The sequence below is a fragment of the Entamoeba nuttalli genome (genome assembly GCF_000257125.1).
Source record: "Entamoeba nuttalli P19 unplaced genomic scaffold asmbl_4042, whole genome shotgun sequence".
Taxonomy (NCBI): domain Eukaryota; phylum Evosea; order Mastigamoebida; family Endamoebidae; genus Entamoeba; species Entamoeba nuttalli.
In genome coordinates, this window is record NW_008576516.1 from 1 (window position 1) to 25,637 (window position 25,637).

Below are 25,637 nucleotides of genomic sequence, written 5' to 3' on the forward strand. Positions count from 1 at the left end.
ATTAATTAAACTTTTGTCTTAATTTTTTATAAATAATGAATAAAAAATAATTATTTATTTATTAAAAAATCAGTTTCTATTATTCCCTTTTCCTAAAAAAACTCGTCTCATCTATCTCTGTATTTTTTGATTAATATAAAAATAAAAAACCAGTAGAATAATTAAGTAATTTATTACTTTGTATTTAATTCTTTAAATCATAGAACATTGTTTCTTCTTTTGTTCTATTCACAACAACACATAAACCTTAATGGATGGTCTCTTGTTTGAATACAACAAAGAAACTTAAAAAACATTTCTATTCGTGGGTATCTCCAACATGAAATGTATGAATTATCTACAACATAATAACAACATGAACATGCCCCTTCTGTACATTGTGCTGATAAAAGAGCATAACATTCTCCCACGACAACTACAATAAATAATAAAATTTCAAGAGGAATAAGAGTTAATGACCAGTACCAATGAACTATATTATCTAGTTTCAATCCAATAAAGAGTAAAATCAAAATAAAATACCAAAAGATTGATGTGTAATGGATGCATAAACAACATTCACAAATACCTTCTATCCCATCAGTAAACTCTTCTAGTTCATTGTCATAACATCCAAATAATATTTTTTTACATCTACCTTCAGGTAATGAATAACAGATACTACAAGTTATTACACATGACTCACATAAGAGAGTCACTATTGCGATATGGAATGGTATCAAATAACAACTATAATATCCCTTAATTACTTCACTACCTCTTAGAAGACATAGGAACAAAGATACGAATATTAGAAAAATATAAGGAATAACTCGAGTTAACCACCAACACTCAAACTTTGGTGGAGACCATGCCCATGGCAATAAGTTACAACTGAAACACCCACAAAATGTAAAACAAAACAGGTATATTGTTAATGGAATAAGGAGGATAAAACCATCAATGTACTTTGTAAAATAAAGACAAAATAACACTAAAGTTGATAATAAAACAAATGGAATAAAATGAAGGAAAGACCTTTTAGAACTAAAGTAATACAATTGACGAATATAAGAGAATAAACCATTATATATTTTATTATCTCTATTATTCTTAGTCATATGCTCTATAAAGTTATTATCCTTAGTTAATGCCCCACAACAAGAAGAAGCCATTGGAGCAATTACTTGAAACACAATTAATAAAATAATATCAACTAAAATTGGTGTTGTACCTATAAATCCATCTAATGTTAATCCTCCTAATAATAAAAACAAAAAGAGTAAAATAATGGAGATAATATCAGTAAACCAATTTTGTAAACATCTTCTTCCAATTAACCCACACCTTACTCTTGTTTGAAGGTTGTGACTTTTTTGTAATTCAAGTGTAAATTCTTTTTCAATGAGTTCACTCATTTTAATAACTTGGTAATTTTTTATTGTTTCACCAATAGTTGAAACTGATTGTGGTGATTGAGTAACTGTCTTTAATAAATTTAAATCATTTTGTTTAGTATATAACTGTTTACAAGTAGAAGTCATATGAATAAATGAGGGTAAATCTAAATGATTGAAAATTGTATCAATAATGTCTTCAGGTAAGTCTGTAAATGATGGAGAGACATTACCATGAGTATTTAATTCATCTGTTTGAATTAAAAGGGGAGGTTTGCTTTCACGCGTTTCAAGTGGTTCAGACATGGTACCACTGATATGAGGAGTTTTAAATTAAAATAAAAAACACATAAATTTTTAAAAAAAGACATAAATGAATTGTTTTTATTCAAGTGTAGATTAATGTGTTGTTGAGTCATTTTGTTCTTTTAATGCTTCAAGATAATTTAAGATATTTTGAACAAATTGAACAGCTTTTTGTGACATAACTAACCCTTCCATTGGATCAGTACTTTCTGGCTCATATAAATTAGGTGCTATAACAATAGCAAGATTTTGGATTGTCATTTTATTTGTTTCTCTGTTCTTAGCAACTTCAATCATAAGATCAAATAACCAAGTTAATAATGCATGTGACTTTTCATTTAATGATTCAAAGGCTTTATAACTCTCAGCTGGTTCAGTAGAATAGAAGATTTGGTCACATGAAAGTACATTTAAAATAGGTCTTGGTAATTCACGGAACCATAATTTAATTAAATTAGATATATCATCAACAGTTGCATCCATCATATCTTCAGTAATAATACCATTTGATTTGTTTAAACGTTCTTTTAAACTTTTTACCATTCCTTGTTCTCCAGCAAGTCTAAAAACACCTTCTGAAGTAAAACCTCCTTTTTCTCTAAATGCAATATCTAAAGTAATAATAATTTGTGGAAGAATTAAATCTCTAGTTGGATGTTTAAACCATTCTAATGACTCAGGATCAACACCAAAGACACCAGACTCAGATCTTAATCTTACGTTAAGGAAAATTTGTCCTTGAGTTTCAGCAGATAAATTAACTCTAAAATTTTTATTAATTTTTTGTCTAAGAATTAAACTTGCTTTAATTTTCTTTTTACTTTTTGAAGCTAAACTTCCTTTTTCTGGAGTAAATTTTAACTGGAAATCTTTCTCAAATATTTGTTCTAACTTGAAATTTATTTTAAAATTTTGTAAATTAGTAATAATAATTTCATCTTTATATTTCTTATTTACTTCCAGTACAACATCTCCAAATAATAGGGTGTCTTTATTTACATGAAGAGCATCACTTAAAAGAACACTCTGCCTAACATTTCCACTTGGTTTTTGAATTTCATTTCCCATGTTCTTTTTAAATTCTTTTTAAAGTTCTATTGTTTAAAAATAACTCAATGGTAAAGGGTTTAATATTCCTATTTTTGATTATTTCCTTGTTTTATTAAAAAAATTTTATTCGATATTCCAAGTAACTAACAACAGAACGAAAATTAATAAGATAAATTTATATTCTCTTATTTCTCTTTAGTAAAAGAATTTTTGTTATTAAATTTATTTATTTTTGATGATACAAAAACAACAAAAAACGAATAAATAATAATTTATCGATAACATTTTTAAATAGCTTACATCAAAGATTATTCATGGATGTTTTGAAGAAACAATAAGAGGGCTTTTATTTTCTTTTTGTAGTTGAACTAATAATGTCTTATTTACGTTAGTGTCATCTTTTGTTAATGGGACTAATGGAGGAGATGATATATTTTTAATATTTGAAGTTATTAGTTTTTGTGTTTTTGAAAGAGTATTAGTACATTTTCTAGATAATATTAATGACCAATAAATAATGAATAAAAAGAAAACACAAGCAATAATAAGTAATATATAAAACATAGTTTGGGTTTTTGTATTTATTTTTAACTTTAATTCATGATATGAATTTTTTAAGGCAACTAATTCTTTACTTAATCGTTGATTTTCAAGTATTTGATTTGTATTTTCTTTTTCAAATATTGTTAATTGTTCACTCATAGTCTTAGTTTCTTCAAAAGATAAACTTATATCTTTTTTAATTTCTGTTAATAATTTATTAACAACATTCTCTGTTTCATTTAATGATAAAATGTGTTGAACAAAATGTTTTTGTAATTCATCTATATGACCTTTAAACACTTCAAGTTCTAATTCAACTCTCTGAATTCTCATTTTTTGTTTATACAAAAATGTTCTTGTTGTATTTTCTATTGTTATATTATTTAATGAAGAATTTATAATCTTTGTAGTTAAATTAATAAATGGTTTATTTGGCTCAGTAATAAATTCTTCTTCATTCCATTGAATTGGAGTAATACTAGGTTCGGTAAATGTATGTTCATTATCTAATAAATTAACAGAATTATTTTTTACATCTTCTGTTTCTACCATATCATCAACTAATTCATCCAATGAGGATATTCCATATGCTACAAATTTGTTTATAGAACAATAATACTCTTTTCCATACCATGAGGTTTGATGAATTTTAATATATTTACACCAGACTGGGTGAGGAATAGAAATTGAATGTAGTATTTTTTGGTTAGGTAATCTAAACTCTCCTAAAACACGCCAATAAGTCCCATCCACAGAACAACTTATTGTTAAATTCTGTAATTGATTACTAAATAATTCAAAATTACCAATACCAACTTGGTGTAATTGAATTGTTTGACATAATTCAACAACAAAATGAATATTGTCTTGACATGGCGAAAGATAATATTCATCTTTATTACTATTCAACAAGTTGTTACTACCCTTCATTATTAGTATCAAACATTCATTATTTGAAACAAAAATAAAAAAAAACAAACACATGCTTTACTATTTGTAGCAATTACTTTTGCACCACAATCATCTGAAGCGTAATTATTTTTTCTATCAACTAATTGACCATTCACAGACAAAGAATCATTACCGTTTAGATATTGGTTTTCATGTATTTTTTTTAAGCTATAGAAATAAAATATCTTTTCTGTACTTAAAAAAAACCCAGTAAGTATTATGACACCAGAAATAATTATCACAATATAACTAACATTTAATTTCATAGTGATTATTTTATAGATTCTTTAATGGGGTTTAAGAAATTATATAACTACCTTCAATTAGTTCTCTAGTCAACTTTTGTTCTAATCCATTTTTACAGGGTTTTGTGTTGAGTGGTTTGATAAATTATTGAAAGGTATTACTTTTAGTTTTTTTCTTTAATAGGGTATTAATTGATATAGACTTGCTTTCTTCTTATGAAATATAAACGTCTTAATTCAGTCAATATAGTCTTAATTAAGGCTAATAAAAATAAAAGAGACTTATTTATGAATAAGTTATAAAAAACGTTAAATTGTTCTGACAATATTATGACTAAGTGAATAAGTGTTCAATGAAAAGAATTGACCAAATAAGTTATTAGTAATTACAATAAACATTAATCCTTATAGGATATAAATATATTAAATTTCCTCTTTAATATATGTAGAGATATTTGCTTTTAAGGTTTATTGTATATTATTCTTATTCTTCCTCTTCTATAACTTTATTTTTTCTATTGCAATAATTCCAAAATTCTAATAAAAAAATTTTATAAAATTTTTTATTTGCTGCTAAGTATACAAAAATTAAAGTATTTTCTTATTTAACTAGACTTTGAATGAAATTTTTATCACTACTTTATTATCTTAATAATAATATTAAGACAATGGGTTGAATCCAATTTGATAATGTAAAGCAGCATTCTTTACAGATAATCCATTTATTAATTTAAACTAATAAAGGAAAAATTATGTTAAATTTTATAAATTAGTATTTACTTTTAAAAGTTCACCCCTTTCATTTTTAATTTATTTCAAAATATCTTCCTCTTTTTTTACTGTCTTAAAAGGATAAGAATCAACTCAACATCTATAGGGGTATTGCTAAAAATTTACCTTTACACAAAATTAATATTAAATCTTTTTCTTTATAATAAATGAGAAAATAAATTAAACCGACAAACAGAAATAAAAATCTTTCATAATGTTACAGGTTTTAAACAAATATTAAATACTGGATTTAATGAGTAAATTTATTTGGTAAATAATATGATTTTATTTAATAACAAATTTTGATTAATTTCATTACAAATATTTCATATATTATTGATACACTAATTTATAGTATAATGAAATAAATATTAACGTATTTATACAAAAAAACAAAACAAAAAATACATTGGAAAGAATTTTTTTTTCTTTAATAGAATAACAAAATACTTTTTATTCAACAACCTAAGAAATTCTTTTAACTTAATTGAATATTTGTGTAAGTAAAAGAATTTCTAATAAACTTCATAAATTATAAAAAATTTAAGTAAAAAAAATGACCTTTTCTTAAAAATAGATTTTTTGAGAAACTTGCATTTCCTATTTTTAACAATTCTTTTTTAGTTTCCAAGAGTGACTTTTCTTCTTGTAATATTATTTTCTCCTTTTGTTATATAATACTAAATATCTCTTTATATAAAAATATTTCTTTAACTTTACCAACATGTTTTAATATTACAAGTATAATAAGTCAGTTCTAGAGTGTAAGAAACATCAAGTTGGGAATACAACTTTAAAAAGAGTAATTCTATACTATTTTTATTATTATGCCTCATTAATTATATTTATAAAGTTAAAAATTCAGAAGTTTTATAAAGTAAAGAAAATAACAATGACTAAAAGAAATTATAATCATATTCAATGATTATTTTATTAACATTAAAGAAAATCCTTCTTAAGTATTCATACAAGAATTGAAGCTAAATTAATTTAATTTTTGACTATTTAATTCTAAAAACATTAAAATCTTTGTTATTTACACATTTCTTCTTAATAAATTAATAAACCAAATATTCCTCAAATAATACATTTTATTTTTTTTTCATATAATAAATTGTAATTATGATATTTTTTTCAACAAAATAATTGCTTTTATTTATTTTTATTAATTTCATTGTCATTCTTTTCTTGGAGAATACTACCTAAAGAAACATCGTGAAACTTCGTTTAAATTTTTTTTCATTCCAAGAAGAGTTTTTTTCTATCATAACCAAACCTAGGATATAACTTTGAAACCAATCAGATGTCAGTTCCGCCACAAACCCTCAATAAGAATTTTGGTCCTTTCTATTCTCATATTTCCTTTCCTCGAACAAATGTTATGCCACATCAATTACATCAAGTACATTCTGAGAAACAAATTTTATCACATTTTTTATTTACAAACAAAATTGCAGATTATGCCACTTTAAAGGTATTACTATTACAACCTTCTTCTCCATTGTTAAGTGCTTATATAAACTCTGTTTGTTTTTATTTTAAATTGTTTTTCTTCTTTCTCAGATTTTAATCTAGTAGTTTTTAAAGGGTGATGATTCTCAAAAATATTTGGATGTTCTACTTCATTATTATGATTCACACAATCTTTTACCTCACTTGTTAGTTAGTCTTGCTTCATTTGAAATTAAATCAACAAATATATGCAACCCACTTTTTAGAGGAAATACATTATTTTCAAGAATTTATTCTTTATATTTAACCGAATATTGTTCTTTTTTCCTTACGGAAACTTCAAAGGCGCTATTAAATTTCCTCTCAGCAATTCATTATGATGATAAAATGAGCAATCAAGAAGATATTTCAGTTATTATTACTACTTATTTCTCTTTAATTTCTGATTCTTTTAAATATATTCCACAAGAACTTCTCTGGGTTCTTCATTGTATTTATCAAAGAGTACTTATCTCTCGAGGTAAATCAGATGCAATGATAAGTATAAATACATTATTCTTTTTGAGGTACTTATTTATTCCATTTAAAGAAACACCATCATTATTTAAAATAATTCAGTCACAAATATCATCAATTTTTCTTCATTTACAAACTGTTGAGCACAATGAACAAACAAAACCAATTATTGATTTGATTGACTGTATTTTAAATAAAATTTATTGTATTACTTCACCTCATTCCACTCATCCTAAAATGTTTGATAGCTCATCAGATAATGAATTATTGTTTATACTTCGTTCAAACAAAGATTTAATTCTGAGTAATTATGAAGGTGACCCTTGTGATCTCTCTTCATTATTCTCACACCATGAGACATCTATCGTTCCAATAAATTCTCCTTCAGACAAATGATATAATTTAATGTATTTTGTTATTTATTGTTTCATATTTCTTCTTTATGAAAAAATTAAAACTTTAAACAAAAACTCATCAATGAAAGCTGGATTTGAAGGTGCACCACTTTCTTTAATCATTTTTATTTCTACACTCACCCTATCACTTATCTCATATTTTGGATTTCTTGGGAAAGATACATTAATACTGAATGAAGAATGGTATAAGCATCCTTGGTGTATTATCACTAGTTTATTTTGCCATTCTTCTATCAGTCAAATAATATACTCTTTACTATTAATTTATACTTTTAGAATTCTTGAACGAAGATGGTCAACACGAATATTCCTTCAACGACATATTCTTATAAACGTTATAAGTCTCTTATTGTCAGTATTTATTTTTCGTTTCACTCATAAATTTTATTCGTTACAAACAAGTCATACAGTATTTATTATTTATTATTATTTAGAAGTATTACCATTAATTAAATTAAAAATTTTTATGTTAGAAACTTCAGATAACTTCTTTGTATATTTTTCATATATTATGGTTTGTTTTATTTTATTTAATTAAAAGGAATTAAGTCATATTAACCAACTAAGATGTTATTTAATAATTTTAAAGATGGGATATTTTTTACTTTAATAGGACTAATTGCTGCACTTATCTCTTTATACCCACCAATTTATTCAGTTTTTCCATCACTCCCTCATTCAATAAATTCAATGATTGACTCTTTCTTTGATTATATTGACAAAATTCAAACACCTTTTACATTCATTCAAAACAATAAACCTCAACGTCGTCAAATAGAAGGTGAATTTATGCAAGCTATGAGAGAAAATATAAACCCAATTAATGAACAACCTACTCAACAAACACGAGACCAAAAAATACAAACAATAATGGATTGTGGATTTACTCGAGAACAAGCAACATTTGCACTAAATAATACAAATGGAAATGTAGAAAATGCATTAGCTTTCTTATTAGATAATGGAAATTATTAAATTTAAACCATAAGTTAATTGTTTTTTTTTAAAAAAAAAAGAATGAATGAGTTAAACAGAAAAAATGTATTGAATAAATTAATCAATCACTTCCAATTGGCTTTTTTGGTAGTTTTTCTTCTATTGGAACTTCAACAGGTTTTGAACTTTTATCATCTAAATGATTGAACGGTTTTTCTGTGGTGTCAGGATATCTATATGCATATTGATAATCTTGATCATACCTTCTAGAGTATGGTGTATATTGGTACGGTGTCCGTGGATCTATTGCTCTATCCATTGTTGGGAGGGGACGATCCATAGGAGGTCTTGTGTCCATCATATCTAATGAGTCAAGACGAGGTTGTACTGTTGTATTTATTCTATCTAGTTGTGAACGAACATCTAAATAAGTGTGAGGTGGTGGGTTTGAAACACATTGATTTGGTAATCTACTATCCATCATCCTTTGACTAAATGGTTGGAAACAAGATGGTCCCTGTGAATTAACTGATGGGATTGGTTGATTTGAATTTATGATCTTTGGAACTTGATTTGGTTGTTCAACTTTAATTTTTTCATCTTCTTCATCTGTATCATCTTCTTCTTCACCAGCTTTAGCCCCTTTTCTTTTTCTACTAAAACGAGGATAATCAGCATTAGTTAAAGGTGTTTGAGTAGGTGTAAATTCTGTAAAACGTAATAACGTTTTTTCTATATCTCCAGATGAATAAACAAAGATCTTATTATTAGTGGAGTTAAAACAAATTAAAGCAATCTCACAATCACATAATATAGACAACTCCATCGCTTTTTTTATCAATCCATTTTTTCTTTTGGTGAATGTGGCTTGACGGTTTCTATCATTTGCAATTCTTTCAATAGATATTTTATTTCTTCCCATGGCTGTATTTAGACGAACCAATTTTAACCATTTTAGTTCTGTTTTTACCCTTTTTTACTCTTTTTTTAGTTTTTACTATAAATAATTTATAATAAGCTATTTTTATCTTTTTAAACTTCAGAAACGAAGAAATTAAAGTTTAAAATAAATCAAAGAAAAAACAAATTTAAAAAAAATTAAAAAAATTTTTAAAAATAACTTTTTTTGTAAAAACTGAAAAATAAAAGTAATTTTTAAGATTTTCTTTAGAATGAGTGAATTAAGTGAAACAATTAACAAAATTGAGCTTAATCAAATTAATATTGAAATGTTTATTGAGAATGAAGAAGATGGTATAAAGTCTGTCAGTGAACTTTTTGATTTATTGTCTGATGGATATTCAATACCCAGAGACTATCATTTAATCTACCTTATGATTACAAAAAAGGTCAACCCTTTTATTCATTATTCTAAAAGTCTTATAAATCCAATGCAACTTTATGAAAAAGTACAATTTCAAATGAAAGTATTAATAAGGGTTTATGAAATGATTTGTGTTGCAAAAGGAATTATACAAAACAAACCTGAATATCAAGAAGAATTACTTGAAGATTTATTAGAATTTTCTAAATGTATTTATTCTCCTGTTAAATCATTATTCATTCATCACTTTATGTTGGACCTTATTTCAATTTGTGAGAAAAAAACTGATAGATCATTATATAGGTTTATAATTACAAATACATTAGAAGCAACAAAAGCTGTATTACGTCATGACAATTCTCATAGAAATAAAGTTGAAGATATTATTGAAATGTGCTATCCATTAAAAGAAGTGTATGAGGCATTAATTAGTTGTCAACTAATTTCATCTGAATCTTTATTAACAGAAATTATTCCATTATTACTTGGTGAAATTGTTGGTGCTTCTCATGACTTTTCAAAGCCTATTGTTTTATCTGCTTTAATGGATTCACTTCCACCTACTCTTCTTCTTGAAGGTTTAAGTTCTTTTGTTTCTTCAATCCAACAATTAGAAAATGACTCTGCTTTCTCACGACTTGGAGAATTAATAAAAATATTAACGAGAACTTCAGTTAGTGCATCTGATTTTACTCTTTTAGTTAAGGTAATTTCTCGTTATTGTGAGTTTATTGAGACAGACGTATTTATTTCTCTTCTTCAGTCATTATATCAAGTAGCTAGAGTTTCTCAATCTCCATTAGAATTCACATTAGAGGTATTTTCATTAATTTCTCCAATCCCTACTCCATTAAATAGTACATCAACAACAAATTTATGGAATTTATTAAGACAACCTATTGACTCTATTGAACTTAAACATTTTATTAAAAATGAGAATTTTAGGATTGCTGTTAAAAAATTACCTGAAGATCGTGTTGTACCTGTTGCAAAGAAGATTTTAGAAAATTATTCTACTAAATTTATTGTTGAAAGTGAAGAAGAAATGAATAATATGTTAGAAGTATGTGGGTCATTATTTAATAGTACTAGTGAAGATGCAGAAAAAGGGTTAAGAATGATTCATATAACATCGTTGAAAGACCCTCAAATTTTTAAGAACATTTTTAATAATTTAGCTGAACAAGCAATAGGAATAACATGGCAAAATGATAAAAGTCGTTTAAATTGGTGTATTCCACCATTGGTATTTGCATTATTAAAAGCTGGAAGAATACAAGAATCACTAAGAGATTTTTCAAGTGATTTAATAATTAAATATTGTGATATATTGAAAGGGATTGATGCAGGTAAAACTGTTAGAATTGGTAGTCAAGCTGCAGTAACTCTTGCTGAATGGAAATCTATGAAATATAAAGACTTATTGGTTATTTGTTGGGAAGCGTATGGAGATATTTCTAATTCAATTGAACAAGAAAAGAGTTTATTAGCAATGATTGGAATTGTAAACATTATTAATGTTGGAATAACTGAAGCAATTGATTTAAGAACTAGTGTTGAATTAAAAGCAATTGGACTGTTAAAAACAGTTCAAAAATGTGAATTATCATGTAAATGTGCATCACTTGCTGGTTGTACATCAAAAATAAGAGATGATAAACATGTGTTTGAATTACTTAAAAATACTGCAAAAATGGGAAGTAATGTAATTCAATCAATAGAAAATATTCATCTCTTTGTACTGATATTAAATTATTTTATGATTCATTTTACAACAAATAAAGAAATTCCAGTTGAACTTATAAGTAAACTCATTCTTCTTATTAAAAATGTGATTATACAAGAGACTGATCCACAAACTTATGCCTTTTTTATGAACACCTTATTGGAAATCAAAATAAGAAAAGAGTTTAATCCTCGATACCAACAAATTCAATGTTAACACAATTTTTGTTTTCATTATGTATCAATTCAATTATTACCTTTTTTTTCTTCATAAATTTAATTCATTAAAATTGCATATCAGCAAAGTCTTGGTCTGGTGCCTCTTCATAAAACGGTTCAGGTGATGGTTTCTTACAACAGAAAATAAACGTACATCCATCTTTTATAAGCACTGGCAATGATAACCAGAATACATAATTTGGAATAACAGCAATTCCTTTTTTCTTAAATACTAAAATATTTATAATAACTCCAATAACTAAGTATAAACAAATACCACTGAAAAGAATTAACAAGAAAATAATTCCTACTATTGGGAAATCAACATCATCATCATCGTCGTCGTCATCATCATCGTCATCATGATCATCTGGATGTGGGTGTGGGGATGTAGAAGATGTTTGTTTAGATTCGATATATTTACAAACAAGTGAATGGTACATTTTTACTTCAAACTCACAGTCATTATCATCGTACTTAACATAAAATATTGAGTCGTTTACATCTTTAGAACAATACACTTTCACTTTTGTTTCATAAGTCTCTGTAGCACTACAATTAACATAAGAGTTGTATTTAAATTCAACATAATCTTTTTTATCTTTTAAATATTCACTTGAAGTTAAACCCATTAAATCAATTTTATCATCTACACTAATTGTTAGAACGGAGTAATCAGGTGATGGGATAGTTGAATTGAATGTATAATTATATAATAATCTTCCACATGGATTAACATAGGTAAATGTTCCATTGCCTTGGGAAAATGAATAATCTTCAATTTCTGAATGAATAGAGCTAAAATTAAATCCATTTAATATGCACTCATTGGCTAATGTTGTAAAGGTAATAAATAATACAAGTAATATTTTCATTTATCCAAAACAATATAAATTATTTTAGTTCATTTTCTTTATTTTTTAATTCATGAATGATTTTTCTAAAATTTTTATGGTTTTTTTTTAAAAAAAAAGAAAACCCTACAACAACCATTTATCAATGACTTCAATTAAAGGACATAATGCACCTGTAACTTGTGTCAATTGGAGTCTTACCAATAACTTTTTGTTTTGTTCTGGAGATGAAAAGGGAATATTTAGGATTTGGGATTTTAGAACAATGAAAACAATTAAAGCATTCCAAGCACCAAATAAAAGTTCAATAACATCATCACAATTTAATGATGACATCTGTTTTGTTTCAAGTGGAAATGAAATAAATCAACTTGATTTACGAGTTGATGGATTGTTCATTAAAAATGTATTATTCAAAGATGAAGCTAAAGATGAAATTAATAAAATTAAAATAGACACCACAAATAATAGATATGGTTATTGTGATGATTCAGGTAATATCAGTGTTTTTGAGTTTAATAGTAATAAAAGAATTGTTGATTTAGTTGGAACACATGAGTCAGTTTGTAATTTATCATCTGAATTTATTAATGAAATAAAAGAAAATAATACTCACGTTCATTTATGTTCTGATTTTGTTTTTGATAAGAAAGAAATGACTTTATACTCTACTGGACTTGATATGACAGTAGTCAAATCTAAATTATGGAACCCATCTCCTAAAACTAAATATGTAATGAATAAATGTTCTTTCCCAAAGACTGGAACAAATACCCTTGTTAATCCACCTATGGCACATTCTATTGACATGAATATGAAAGGAGATAGATTAATGGTTGCTTGCGGTAATGGTATGATTTATTGGTTAACAACTGGTGCATTGAAAATCACTCAAAGTTTTGAAATATCAATGGGAATGTTACAACAAGCATCATATTTTAATCATGATCGATTATATTTGATTGCAACTCCAAACCAACTTCAATGTCGTTCTAGTTGTGGTTTGTTTATTTTATTTGTTTATAAAAAAGTTTTTGTATCACTTTGCTTTTAAAAACTTAACAATAGCATACGAAACTGTTTTTGCTCGTAACTTTATTGGAATTAATGACTTTTCTGCTAATCAAACAACAAAACATATTCTTGTTGCAGACCATTCATGTGATATTCATTTATTAGAATCTGTGGAAGAAAAAGAAGATGATGAATAATTTTTTAATTTATGAATTTATTAACTTTTATTTATTGTATTTGAGTTATTCTATTTATTAATAATTATTGTTTAGTTTTTTAGATTTAAATTTGACTTTCAAAAATGAAAGTTTTTTTATATCATTATTTTAAATTATACACGAAGTTTAATGTTGATTTATCTTAAATGAACATGAGATTTTCTTTATTGTAAGTACTTCCAATCTTTTGGTTTTTTATTTAAAAAACATATAAACAAATTTAACATAAAAAATAGTCATAAGTATAGTACAAGAAATAATGATTAATAAATATATTATTATTGTGTTTTACTTATATAAAGTTCTTTTATACTTCTAGTTTATTCATAATTATTATATTTCATTGTTATAAAGAAGTTTAAAACAGTTGAAGGTTTAATTCATCAAATTTTTTAAAATGATGACAAAAATAAATAAAAAACAAATTAAAAAAAAAGAAAAAATTAATTAAAAATTCTTGTGGTTTAATGGAGACAACAAAATTAACTCATGCTATGAAAATTGTGTTTCCTGAAAAAATTATTAGTCAAAGTATTGATGGATATGGATATAACCTTTATGTTCATGATGAAACAAACTCATTAACATGTTACTCTCTTAAAACAAATACTATTATAGGACATTTTGCATTACCTCTCAACACATTAAAAATTCGTGTTGCACCTACCTCACATCATATTGCTGCTATTTGTGATCAAATAGCACATATTTATTCATTACCAGCAATGCAATATATTGGTTCAGTTGATAATTTGATTGATTTAGTATGGAGTAATGATGGATTTTTCAAAGACCAACAATTTTTAGTTCTTTGTCATGATGGGTTACATTGTTATCAAATAGTTTCTCAAAAAGATAATGAAATATTAGAACATGTATCACACAAGTCATTAATAGGAAAACATATATTTGTAAATAATTCATATAGTGATGCTTGTGTTTGTGGAGAAAGAGAAATATTTACATTCTCTCCTTCATTATCAGAAACAACACAAATCACTAAATATCCATTTAAACAAAAATTAACAGATGCATGTTTTTGTAAAAAGGAATTATTTTTATTATGTGGAACAATTTTAACAAGTGGTGATAATACAAGAAAAGTTAGTCTTCCCTTTAGAGGTAGTTCATTTAAGTTGGTATCTCATTTTCCTTCAATTATTGCATATGATGCAAATAAAATATTTATTATTGAGCCAGAGAAATTGGCTGTTCAAAGTGTTATTGAAACAAAATTTCTTTCAATTCAACAATTAGAAACAAATACAAGACTCTCATTATTAACATTTGTAATTCCAACTATGCTTGGAATTGGTGTTATTTGTAGTGATGAATATACTGCAGAAAATGCATTTCTTAGAGTTTTTGAACTTAAATCAGTGAAGATACATACTAAAAGTTCTGTCCAATCTTATAAACTTGCTCAAATGAGTGAAAATAGTTCTAGAAGTAAAAATAGTGCTCCAGCTTCAGATTATTCTATTTTCATAGGAAAAACAACAGGACTTGTTGAAAGAGAAATTGCAGAGGTATTCCAACAAAATTTTGGACCTGTTGTTAAAGTACGTCTTCATACTGGTTATGGTTTTGTTGATTTTGAAAATGCAGCAGCAAGAGAAAAAGCATTATTGCATCAAAGTATTAAAGTCAAAAATGATAAAACAGTTACTATATCAAGTGCGGTTCCAAACAATAGTAGCCACAGAAAAAATTAAATAATTTAACTTTTCTATTTGTTGTTAGTGTGTTTTTTATTTTATAGTATTAATTTACATTAAATATAATTGTATATAAAAACAAACCCAATATTGAACAAAATCATGGAAGGAGTCTACGAACACAGGGAATAAAGCATTCACACTTGTTTCAATTAACCCTACCATTATTTTTGCTGCTCGTTCATCAGAAATATCCATTCTTAATTTTTCTTTTAATTTAATAATAACTTTAACTCCCATTTCTTGGAATACAGCAATGTTGGAGTCTGTCATTAATTGGAATAAATTCATAATCAATTTAGATGATTTACGAATTGAATTATAACACTCACAACATAATTTTGTAAAGTCTTGATATTGAGTACTTCCTTTCCCTCCCATACACTCTACAATTTCTTTACATAACTTCATTGGAGGTGGGAATGGTTTACATTCTTTTCCTAAAATATATCCAAAATCAATATGGAACATTACTCCATTACCTCTTACCAATAGATTATCTAAATGTCTATCTCCTACTCCAAGAAGATAAGTAATAACTGAATTTCCTGCAACACTTCTAATAAAATTATTCATTACTTGTGTAGGAATAGAACCTCCATTCATTTTCATTAAATAATCTCTCAACGTTCCATCTTTAATAATATCTCCCATTCCATCTGATGGTATAAACTCTACCATTCCATCAACTGGTGATGTTGCAACTACATGATAAGGTGTTAGTTTTAAGTCCATAAGGTCTTTCTTCAATAAATTATCCATTAACGCAATCATCTGAACAATTAATTGATCTTGTCTAAGGTCATCTCCATGTTTAACAATCACAATAAACTCTTTATTTTCATAATTAATTTTTCCTTTTGTTTTAGTGTTTTCAGTGTCAACAATAAATGGTAATTTTAATGGTGCTTTGTTTGATTTAAATATATAAGATGATTTGGGATTGATACCTTTTACATATACGCGTGGGTTTAATGGTAAAGCAATTGAACCATCAGCAAATATTTCTTTAACTAATGGTGATTCAATCCATTGTTTTAATTGTTCTAATTTTTCAGGACGACTTAATGGACTGGCAATAAATTGGAGTTGTAGTTTTGTAATTTCTGAAATAAGTTTTATTTGTTTTTCTGTTTCTTTTTTATGTTCAGGATTTCTTTTGTACCCAAACATATCTCGAACCCATTTATAGAAAGTTATATCTCCATTGGTACAACCACATTCTACAGTAAGATACCAATAAAACCAATTTCCAAGTACAAAATTTTCTCTACATCGTTCAATCAGATAATCAGTAAGATATCGTTTACCTGGTTTTTCTTGACTTTCTAGTCTTAATGCTTGAACAAAAGAAAATAAATAATTCTCAAACTCTTCATCTGTAGTACTTTTTAATGAATCTACTGCATATGACCTAACATTACTGTCATTAATAGATAATAATCCTAATGCATCTTCTACATCAATCTTTTGCCATATTTTTACAAATTCAATTGCCTCTGCAGCTTCATGAGGATCTTCCCAATCAATAGCTTGTGTTAAGAAAATATTAAGAGCTTTAGGATTTGTTGCAGCTAAATATCTACCATATCTTCTTAATAAAGCCTTTTGTTCAGCATTTAATACAGTAACAGAAGCAGGCATTCTACTAATAGCTTCCAATTTTTTATATTCCATTATACTAACTGGTTTATTATCTCCCATACCTTTAGCGTCAAGAGAAGCAGTTAATTTCATATACATTTTTTCTCCTGCCATTTCATTACTCTGACCAATAAAATTCAATTCTGTCACTGGACCATCTTCAGTAGTTCTTCCTTGAGTTAGTCCAGTTGGTAATTCAGATGGTATCTTTTCATTTCGTTGTATTTTAACTGGATGATCAAATTCTGGAAGAATAACTGATATATAAATAAGACTTCCAGTTCTTTTTTCTTCTTCTTGTCGAAAAGCAGGAACAATAGATGCAGTGAATTGATCTAGAAAATCTGTTGTACCAGTACCACTCATCATTTTTGTTTGATATTTCTCAGCACGTTCTAATGCATTTTTTTTAGTACTAATTCGTTCTTCTTTTTCATCAAGAATTAGTCTTTGAAGACGTTGTCTTTCATATTCTTCTACATCCAAAGAAATACTGCAATTACTTTTTTTACAAGGTTCTACTTTTACACGTTTAGTTCCTTTTCTTAAAACATTTCCTTTATCAGAACTAAATAATGGTAACACAGCATCTCCAACTGGAACATACCCTTTTTCAACATGATAGCAATACACACGAAATACTACAACTGCATCTTCACTTAGATCTTTATATTGAATAGGAAATATTATACGATCATTCCATTCAGCTTTAGAAATATAATCTCTTGTTGGTGTTCGTTCTTCTTCTATTGCAATAGGAACACCACCACTTATCAATGTTGCACCAATCCATACTTGATTTGGTTTAGTTTTTGGAAATTCAGGCATTCCAATTTTTGCATAATCAATATCTCCATCCATAGAACTAATACATATTTGTACAAACTCATTAATTTCACCAGTTAAATAAAAGACTTGGTATTGTTCTCCACTAGCCATAAATTATTATGAAGAATATTTCTAAGTTCTTTATTTTAATTTTATATATCTTTTTTCTTGAAAAATAAAATCTTTTATAATGAGTTAAATTACTTTGAAAAACATTAACTATTATGTCTTTTCAATTGAACATTAAATTGCAAATAAAACTTTAAAAATTGAATAAAAAGAAATGAGTAGCTTATTCTCTGTAGTTATAGTCAACACCAGCAGAGCAAATAGAAACATCTCCTCTATATTGTTTCATAGTTGGCCATGACCATCCACCGAATGAAGAGAAATCACCGAATGAAGCCCAGTTATCATAGTGAGCATACCATAATGGGAGAGAAGCAGCTGGACCATAACTGTATCCAGATCCAAAAATGCATCCCCAATAATATTGAGATGAATAAACACCAGATACAATACCCATTCCAAGGGCAGTATCAATAAGTTCTTGGAAGAAAGCTCTATTTGATCCAACGTCTGAATACCATTGACCTTCAATATCGAACCAAACTCTCTTGAATTTCATTTGATTTGCAATAACACTTGACCAGAAAGATTGGACTTGACCAGCAGCATTACCACATGAGAGGCATGGATAGAAATAGACTTCTGAGTTATCTCCAACAAATCCAACAGATTGAGCTTGTCCAAGAGTGTATGGAGCATTATCATCAAAATATCCTGGTGAACACCAAGCACGGCAAATGAAGAATCCAGTGAATCCATTATTTCTAAGGCAAGAAATAGAACTAGCAGATGTTGGTTGAGATACATCTACACCATATGATTCGGCTGAAGCAAGAGCCAAAAGTAAAGCAAATACAAACATATAAAAAATTAGTTTTTTTTTAAGTTTTTATTTTCATTTATTCTATTTTTGTATTTTTGTTTTATCTTTTCGTTTAATTCTTTTATTATACTTTTATCATTATTAAACTTAAATGAAATTACAAACTACTTTTCTAACTATTTTGACTTTTCTTAGTTTGAAAAAGCTTTGCTTCTGATTATTCTTGTAGTTAGTTTTGTTTCCTATTTTCTCTGTTAGTTGTAAGAAAACTTTATTACATAACTTTTGCTGCTCAAATAGAATGTGTTTAAATTTAAGAAAAGTAGAAACTTTTATTGGTTAGATATTTTTGTTTACTTATCTATTCTTTTTATCCCATAGTTCTATTTATTTCTTTATTAAAATAATTTCTGAATTAGTGAGTTAAATTAGTAGAAGTCTTGTTAAACTAAGTAATTTATGTAATAGTGTTATACTTAGTAGTTATTTGAAACTTTTTTATTATATTAATAACTCTGCAATTCGGTTTAAAAACTAGTATTTCTTTTTTTCAATACCATTTTTTAAATTTGTATCAAAATATCTAAATACTCCGAAAAATAAATCTAATAGAAAAAGTATTTGTCTTTAAAATTATTTTTAATTAATTCTAAGGAAATAAAGAACAATTTAATTTTATATTGGTTTTGCTAAAGAGGCATTTTACAGAATTGACAGATAGAATGAATCTAATATTCAAATAATTAGTTAATTAGTTATAATTCATTTTATAAGAGTTTTACATAACTCAGTTATATGTTATTATAACACTTTTTATTTTGTTAAGTTATTTATTTTAATTTCCTATTATTAATTATGTCTTAGTTATTGAAAATTGAATGAGAACACATTTATAATTTTCATCTATTGAACCAGATATTATCTATTTGTTTGATACAAGCCTATTATTTCTTAATGAGTTCAATGAAGATTTTAGTTATATTTTAATTAATTCTTTATGTTATAATCATTCATAGATAATCAACTTATAAATAACTAAAACTATACATTCTATTTAATGTTTCTTATGGTATTATTACCAAAAATAAAATAAAAATATTAATTCAAAAGCAAACAATAGTTTATTCTTTGGAATAAAATAGTAAGATTGAAACAATTATTTTTCTTATCAGTGTGATGTGTTTATAAAACATAATAATTTTCATTTTTATATTTATCAAATTTATAAGGAGTAAGAAACATTATGACTCTATTCATTTAAACAATATTTAATTGTATAAAAATGATTGGCTTGCATTATCTTATCTAACAATTGATAATGATTATGTTAAAAAAAATCTTCAATTATTATAGTTTTTTTGAAAAATTAATATATAAGTTTATTATAGTTCATTTAATGTATAAATACTACGTTTTCATTCATTGTTATTTTAATAATTTTGTTAAAGAGCTATTATTTACTGATTATTTAAAAGAATGACTAAATTAGAGTTGTGTTGTTGAGAATAATCATATGAAATATTTAGAATCATTTATGAGAATCTTTTCTATTTATTAAAATAGAAAAGAAGTATGATAACTTGTGAACTATCAAAAAAGTAATAATAACATTAATTTCTGACTGTAGTTTGATTTGATTCAAAAATGTTTTATTAATTTTTCATAGACATTTCTATTGACAAAATATTTCATTTTTATCTTTAGTATAATCTTTTCAAAAATATCAGTAATTAAATAAAAATATAATTTTATTTTTAGACATTATGAGTATTAATTATATTCTAATAACACAATCCCCTTCTTGAAACATTCTTTTTCTATCATTTCAGTATTTTATGTAGCAAATCCATCTATTTTTATCTTTAACATGAAAAAATATTATTGTGATTGTTACTTGGTAACACTGCCACTAATCTAATTCTATAGGATAAAATAAACCTACACGTTGTATTATTAATCTAACTTTTTATAGATGATCTTAAAAGTATTATATTAGAGACTTAGTATAGTCTTAAAGTTATACTTTTGTATAATCCAATATCATATTAGAAATACTAAAAAAACCCATAAAATATTAGTAATATATTATTTATTTACTGTAGTTTCTTTATAAGATGTATTTAATTTATACTAATAAATTCATTATCCTGAGATGAATAAATCAAAAAATAATATATTTCATAGAATTGTTCTAAAACAATAATTGTTTTGAATAAATTAGGAATAGAATAATTAAAACAAGAAAAGAAAATAAAAAAGTAATACTTTATAAATTCTATAATGTGATGTCTATCCACAAGTAAATTTAATTCTGTATAGAAATAGATGGAACAACTTTTTTAGAGACTATATTTGATGGTTGTTGTTCTTTTGTATTTTCTCTTAATGAAACATCAGTTGTTTCAATAGAAATTGATGTATTAGATAATAAAGATGTCAAATGACTTGGTACTGAAAGTTTAGATTCTTCAATAGAATGGCAACAAGAATGTGATTCTTTATGTTCTTCAATAGGAACAGTTTTAACTAATCCAGACTTTGCTCGGTTTCTCCCTATAAAACCTTTTCTTGGGGTAGATGTCTCACTGGTTGTATGAGAAATGAATGATTCAGAAATACTTTTTTCATTTGTTAATTTACTTTGTCCTTTAGACTCAGTGGTTGGACTATCACTTGAAGTAGATCTAGGAGAGACTGAAGCTAGCGGAAAGGCAACAACATTAGGACAATAACAAAATAAACTTCTTTCTTCTGGGCTTACTGTTTTAGCTGTTCTTTCATAGGGGTTCCAACGGGGAGAAGGTGGGGTGATAAGAGTGCTCATAAATATAAAGGAATTGAATGAGAAGATCTTTAGTTTTCAGTTTTTATGATTTTAATAATGAAGAATGAAACAAAAACCGGAATTTTTAATGAAACGAAATTAATTTTTCATGGGGGTAATAAAGTATCGTATATATAGTAAATAATCTCATGTTTAATTTTTAAAACTCATAAAAGTATTATTAATTATAAATAACTAAAAAACACAAATAATTGAATAACATTTTTCTCAAAATAATAAAATCACAATCCATTTGAAACAGCTCTTTTTGAATGTACTCCAATGCGAATAACACGTGGAGATAAACACAATTCAGGAATTAACTGTTGGGAATCAGTTAATTTTAATTTATTTTCAATATCTTTTGAAATATCATCAATACTTCTTTTAACAGGTTCTATATAAATTTTTGAAGGTTTAATAATATTCCTTTTTGAGTATTGAGAAGTATCAGAACTTCTTCCATATTTATGATTTGACACATCATTTTCTTCTTTTTGTTTTATGTCTTCATTTTGTAATTCATTTACTGACTTTACTTGAGAAGGAAGTTCTGGTAAAGAAAAAGAGTTCTTCTTTGATGTATTATCAAAATGTTGTATATCCATTAGAGATAATGAAGGTATTATAGCAATTCTTCTTACATGTTTTCTAAATTCTTTTGGAGGAGTTGAGTCTATTGGTTTAATTTCGGTGTTTTCGTTCATTTTATTCAAGCAATTCAACTAAAAACACTTTCATTTTTTAGTTTAGTTTAATTAAAATCAAGTTTAATAACTTTTTCTATATTTAGATTTTTGTTTATAAAACTTTTTTTTGAAATTAACGCACTATACAAAAAAATATTTATTAGCTTTAATCTTTTTTTTTTCATTATTATCTTTTTTCCTTAACAAACACTAATTTTATTTTTCTATTTCAATCTTTATTTATCATCTGAAGACTAATTAATCAAATTCATTCAAATTAATTTTAATAGAGTTATTAAGAAATTAATGGTAATATATTTAATTGAATAGAACAATTGACATAGAAAAAATAGTAAGATTTGGTTTTTGAAATATTACTAACTTCAATAATTGTCAAAACTCAATCGAAAAATGTTTTTAAAAACACAATAAAAAAAGAAAAATAAAAAGAGTCTAACTCAAAATCGTTTATATTCAAAGAAAGTTATGTCAAAAGGGTTTATAAGTAGAGTTCTAAATCCTAGTTTTCAAGAAAAAGTTAATCAAATCATCAATCAAGAAAGTCCATTTCAGTTAGAAATACACGATAATTTTTTCTGTTATAGAGGATTGCCTCGAAATGAATTTACTACTCTCACACAATTAACAGGACTAACTATAACTTCAGTGGGATTAACTGGTATTGGGTGTCTTACTTCCTTACAATTAATTAATCTTGACTTAACTGATAACGATATATATTCATTCTCTGCACCTCAAATGACAAAGTTAACATCATTAACTTTAGATAAAAATCCATTGTCAAGCATTGGAGAATTACCACCAAATCTTCTTCATTTTTCACTGAAAGATATTGATTTTAGGTCATTTGTTCCAATATTCAAAGCAGTCACACAACTCAAAAATTTAACAAGTTTAAATATGGAGAGATTTGCTCCATGGAGAGAGTCAAATGAAGAAAAAATTGAAGAATTACAACAACAATTTGATCAGGTGAGTAATTTAGAAGATGAGTCATTGCAAGGTATTATGGGAGAAAGGATAGCAATTCTTATTCAACAATTAATGAATCAAATAGATGAAATGACTAATGAAATACAAGGTGTTGAGGAATGTGATAATCCATTATTTAGTTTTATTATTGCTTCATTACCAAAACTTGAAACTATCAATGGACAAAAATTAGATAAAAATTCTGTACGTATAAAACAATACTCTTCTTATAAGGAAACACCAGTTATTGAATTTAATGAAAAAAGACAGAAAGGAATACAAATAACAAGATTTGATACAGAATTACATTGTTGTAATAAATGGAATAAAATTGAAGGAATTAATAAACCGAGACAATTAGACTTTTCTCCAGTAACTGGAGAACTTGTTGTTGGTTCTCTTAATGGAGAAGTCTATATCTATAATGAACATTTTCCAATTAAAACAATTACTTCTGTTATAAGGAAACCAATTTATGGAATTGGTTGGTTTAGAACAACCCAAAACCAATCTAAAGTTGTTATTGGTAATAATGAAGGAAATTTGTTCTTAGTAAATACAAGTGATACAACTTGTAGACAATTACAAACTATTGAAATATTACTTTCACTTCACATTAATTCAAATGATGAGTCAATGGTAACTACTGGTAATGGGTGTGGTGTTACAATATTTGATACAAATACTTTTAATATTAAACATAAATTTGATTCAATACATCAAGGTGCAGTCAATGTTGCTCGATTTGGTTCAGTTGATCCTAATTTACTAGTTACAAGTAGTCATGATAAAACAATAAAAGCATGGGATCTCAGAACAAAAATGAATAGCCCAATACAAGTAATGAAGGGAGTTTCTCCATTTAATAGTGTTGGCATAAATTCTAATGACACAGCAGTTGTTGCAGCAGGTAAAGATAATTATGTAGTACGATTTGATTTGAGAAAAGGAGAGGAAGTTCGAGGATTAAATATGAAATTACAAAAATTACTAGAAGATGATAATTATACGAGGGCATACTTTAATAGTGAAAATGACTCTGTTATTATTGCTTCGACTAAACAAACTTCTTTGTTTGTTTGTGATGCAGTAACAGGACGAGTAACTACAGAATGTTTCTTTGATCCATCTGAAATAGAATACTGTGATGGGTTATTAAGTTTGAGACCTCACCCATTTGATCCATATCGTGTTTACACTATTCCATTTGAAGAACAAGATTTTAAAATAAAGGGGCTTTATGAATGTGATATAATAAATTCCTATTCACACTAAAAAATAAATTTAAAATAAAAATTTTTTTGGTTAATTTCAACTTATTTAAAATTAATAAATAAAGAAAATGACTTAGAAAATATTTAATTACTAAAGTTACATTTGATTGTTGAGAACATTTTTTTCGGTAAATTGTTTGTATTGAGCCAAAATAACGTCATTTTTTTCTATCGTAACAGACTTTTCCTTTTGTAGAAGACTAGCTAAATATGAATTAACTTCTTTACCAATACTTTGAATTTCATTTTGAGAACAAATGTATTTTGAATTGAAGAAAACTTTTCTGATTCTCTCCAGTCGTAATGTTTTTGATGTTGGTTTGGAATATTTTGAATCAAATTGATAATTAAATTCTCTAAGACAATCTATCAAGAAATTTTGTACAAAATATTGTTTATTCTTTGAAAATCTTCTTTGAACTGTTTTATTTGATAAATATTCTTTTCCACTAATTAACTCACATTGTTTTTTAGTGAATTCTCTTAAATTGATCACAGAATGATCAATTATTAATGAATCAACTAACGGTGTTGGAGAAGTTATTGTACATTTTTTACTTTGTTTCTTTAGCGTAATTGCAAGGTATTGATTTAATAAAAGTATTAAAAAGGCTTGTTGATAGCAAATGTCATTTTTTAATGCATGTTCACTTTCTATTCTTTTAGCCCTAGGATTAATTGTAGAAAGAGAAAGCTGTTCGTTACAAGAAGACATGTTAAATTCGCTTGCAAATTTTCAGTTTTGAAAACCTTTTATATATTTCCAGAAATATTCTCTCAAATTATTGGTTTGTTAAAGAAAAAAATTTGGTTTTATTATAAATAAAAACTATTGGTTGTTTTTGTAGAATCTTCCAAC

The 25,637-nt window shown here is 26.0% G+C and overlaps 16 protein-coding genes across 16 annotated transcripts; 6 read left to right on the forward strand and 10 right to left on the reverse strand.

Annotated features, from left to right (window-relative positions):
- Positions 1-224: 224 nt before the first annotated feature.
- ENU1_090430 (F-box domain containing membrane protein, putative) lies at positions 225-1,682 on the reverse strand (the record flags this gene model as incomplete). The annotated part of the gene is made up of 1 exon (XM_008858994.1): positions 225-1,682. The coding sequence occupies one exon, from the start codon at positions 1,680-1,682 to the stop codon at positions 225-227; it is 1,458 nt and encodes a 485-aa protein (XP_008857216.1).
- Positions 1,683-1,775: 93 nt separating this feature from the next.
- Positions 1,776-2,750, reverse strand: ENU1_090440 (RhoGAP domain containing protein; the record flags this gene model as incomplete). Its single annotated transcript, XM_008858995.1, has 1 exon — positions 1,776-2,750. One exon carries the CDS (start codon positions 2,748-2,750, stop codon positions 1,776-1,778), a length of 975 nt encoding a protein of 324 aa, XP_008857217.1.
- Positions 2,751-3,044: 294 nt separating this feature from the next.
- On the reverse strand, positions 3,045-4,205 carry ENU1_090450 (Sad1 / UNC family C-terminal protein; the record flags this gene model as incomplete). Its single annotated transcript, XM_008858996.1, has 1 exon — positions 3,045-4,205. One exon carries the CDS (start codon positions 4,203-4,205, stop codon positions 3,045-3,047), a length of 1,161 nt encoding a protein of 386 aa, XP_008857218.1.
- A 2,418-nt stretch (positions 4,206-6,623) lies between these two features.
- On the forward strand, positions 6,624-7,606 carry ENU1_090460 (Ras GTPase-activating protein, putative; the record flags this gene model as incomplete). Its single annotated transcript, XM_008858997.1, has 2 exons — positions 6,624-6,767; positions 6,821-7,606. 2 exons carry the CDS (start codon positions 6,624-6,626, stop codon positions 7,604-7,606), a joined length of 930 nt encoding a protein of 309 aa, XP_008857219.1.
- An 81-nt stretch (positions 7,607-7,687) lies between these two features.
- On the forward strand, positions 7,688-8,601 carry ENU1_090470 (UBA/TS-N domain containing protein; the record flags this gene model as incomplete). The annotated part of the gene is made up of 2 exons (XM_008858998.1): positions 7,688-8,140; positions 8,194-8,601. 2 exons carry the CDS (start codon positions 7,688-7,690, stop codon positions 8,599-8,601), a joined length of 861 nt encoding a protein of 286 aa, XP_008857220.1.
- Positions 8,602-8,683: 82 nt separating this feature from the next.
- On the reverse strand, positions 8,684-9,484 carry ENU1_090480 (MADS box transcription factor, putative; the record flags this gene model as incomplete). Its single annotated transcript, XM_008858999.1, has 1 exon — positions 8,684-9,484. One exon carries the CDS (start codon positions 9,482-9,484, stop codon positions 8,684-8,686), a length of 801 nt encoding a protein of 266 aa, XP_008857221.1.
- Positions 9,485-9,734: 250 nt separating this feature from the next.
- ENU1_090490 (vacuolar protein sorting-associated protein 35, putative) lies at positions 9,735-11,828 on the forward strand (the record flags this gene model as incomplete). The annotated part of the gene is made up of 1 exon (XM_008859000.1): positions 9,735-11,828. One exon carries the CDS (start codon positions 9,735-9,737, stop codon positions 11,826-11,828), a length of 2,094 nt encoding a protein of 697 aa, XP_008857222.1.
- Positions 11,829-11,895: 67 nt separating this feature from the next.
- Positions 11,896-12,705, reverse strand: ENU1_090500 (hypothetical protein; the record flags this gene model as incomplete). Its single annotated transcript, XM_008859001.1, has 1 exon — positions 11,896-12,705. The coding sequence occupies one exon, from the start codon at positions 12,703-12,705 to the stop codon at positions 11,896-11,898; it is 810 nt and encodes a 269-aa protein (XP_008857223.1).
- Positions 12,706-12,829: 124 nt separating this feature from the next.
- ENU1_090510 (hypothetical protein) lies at positions 12,830-13,895 on the forward strand (the record flags this gene model as incomplete). Its single annotated transcript, XM_008859002.1, has 2 exons — positions 12,830-13,685; positions 13,753-13,895. The coding sequence occupies 2 exons, from the start codon at positions 12,830-12,832 to the stop codon at positions 13,893-13,895; spliced, it is 999 nt and encodes a 332-aa protein (XP_008857224.1).
- A 488-nt stretch (positions 13,896-14,383) lies between these two features.
- ENU1_090520 (RNA recognition motif (RRM, RBD, or RNP domain) containing protein) lies at positions 14,384-15,631 on the forward strand (the record flags this gene model as incomplete). Its single annotated transcript, XM_008859003.1, has 1 exon — positions 14,384-15,631. The coding sequence occupies one exon, from the start codon at positions 14,384-14,386 to the stop codon at positions 15,629-15,631; it is 1,248 nt and encodes a 415-aa protein (XP_008857225.1).
- A 36-nt stretch (positions 15,632-15,667) lies between these two features.
- ENU1_090530 (phosphatidylinositol 3-kinase, putative) lies at positions 15,668-18,217 on the reverse strand (the record flags this gene model as incomplete). Its single annotated transcript, XM_008859004.1, has 1 exon — positions 15,668-18,217. One exon carries the CDS (start codon positions 18,215-18,217, stop codon positions 15,686-15,688), a length of 2,532 nt encoding a protein of 843 aa, XP_008857226.1. The 3' UTR covers positions 15,668-15,685.
- A 181-nt stretch (positions 18,218-18,398) lies between these two features.
- ENU1_090540 (lysozyme, putative) lies at positions 18,399-19,037 on the reverse strand (the record flags this gene model as incomplete). Its single annotated transcript, XM_008859005.1, has 1 exon — positions 18,399-19,037. The coding sequence occupies one exon, from the start codon at positions 19,035-19,037 to the stop codon at positions 18,399-18,401; it is 639 nt and encodes a 212-aa protein (XP_008857227.1).
- A 2,266-nt stretch (positions 19,038-21,303) lies between these two features.
- ENU1_090550 (hypothetical protein) lies at positions 21,304-21,822 on the reverse strand (the record flags this gene model as incomplete). The annotated part of the gene is made up of 1 exon (XM_008859006.1): positions 21,304-21,822. One exon carries the CDS (start codon positions 21,820-21,822, stop codon positions 21,304-21,306), a length of 519 nt encoding a protein of 172 aa, XP_008857228.1.
- A 242-nt stretch (positions 21,823-22,064) lies between these two features.
- ENU1_090560 (hypothetical protein) lies at positions 22,065-22,430 on the reverse strand (the record flags this gene model as incomplete). Its single annotated transcript, XM_008859007.1, has 1 exon — positions 22,065-22,430. The coding sequence occupies one exon, from the start codon at positions 22,428-22,430 to the stop codon at positions 22,065-22,067; it is 366 nt and encodes a 121-aa protein (XP_008857229.1).
- A 567-nt stretch (positions 22,431-22,997) lies between these two features.
- ENU1_090570 (WD domain, G-beta repeat-containing protein) lies at positions 22,998-24,779 on the forward strand (the record flags this gene model as incomplete). Its single annotated transcript, XM_008859008.1, has 1 exon — positions 22,998-24,779. The coding sequence occupies one exon, from the start codon at positions 22,998-23,000 to the stop codon at positions 24,777-24,779; it is 1,782 nt and encodes a 593-aa protein (XP_008857230.1).
- Positions 24,780-24,875: 96 nt separating this feature from the next.
- Positions 24,876-25,493, reverse strand: ENU1_090580 (hypothetical protein; the record flags this gene model as incomplete). The annotated part of the gene is made up of 1 exon (XM_008859009.1): positions 24,876-25,493. One exon carries the CDS (start codon positions 25,491-25,493, stop codon positions 24,876-24,878), a length of 618 nt encoding a protein of 205 aa, XP_008857231.1.
- Between the last annotated feature and the right edge of the window lie 144 nt (positions 25,494-25,637).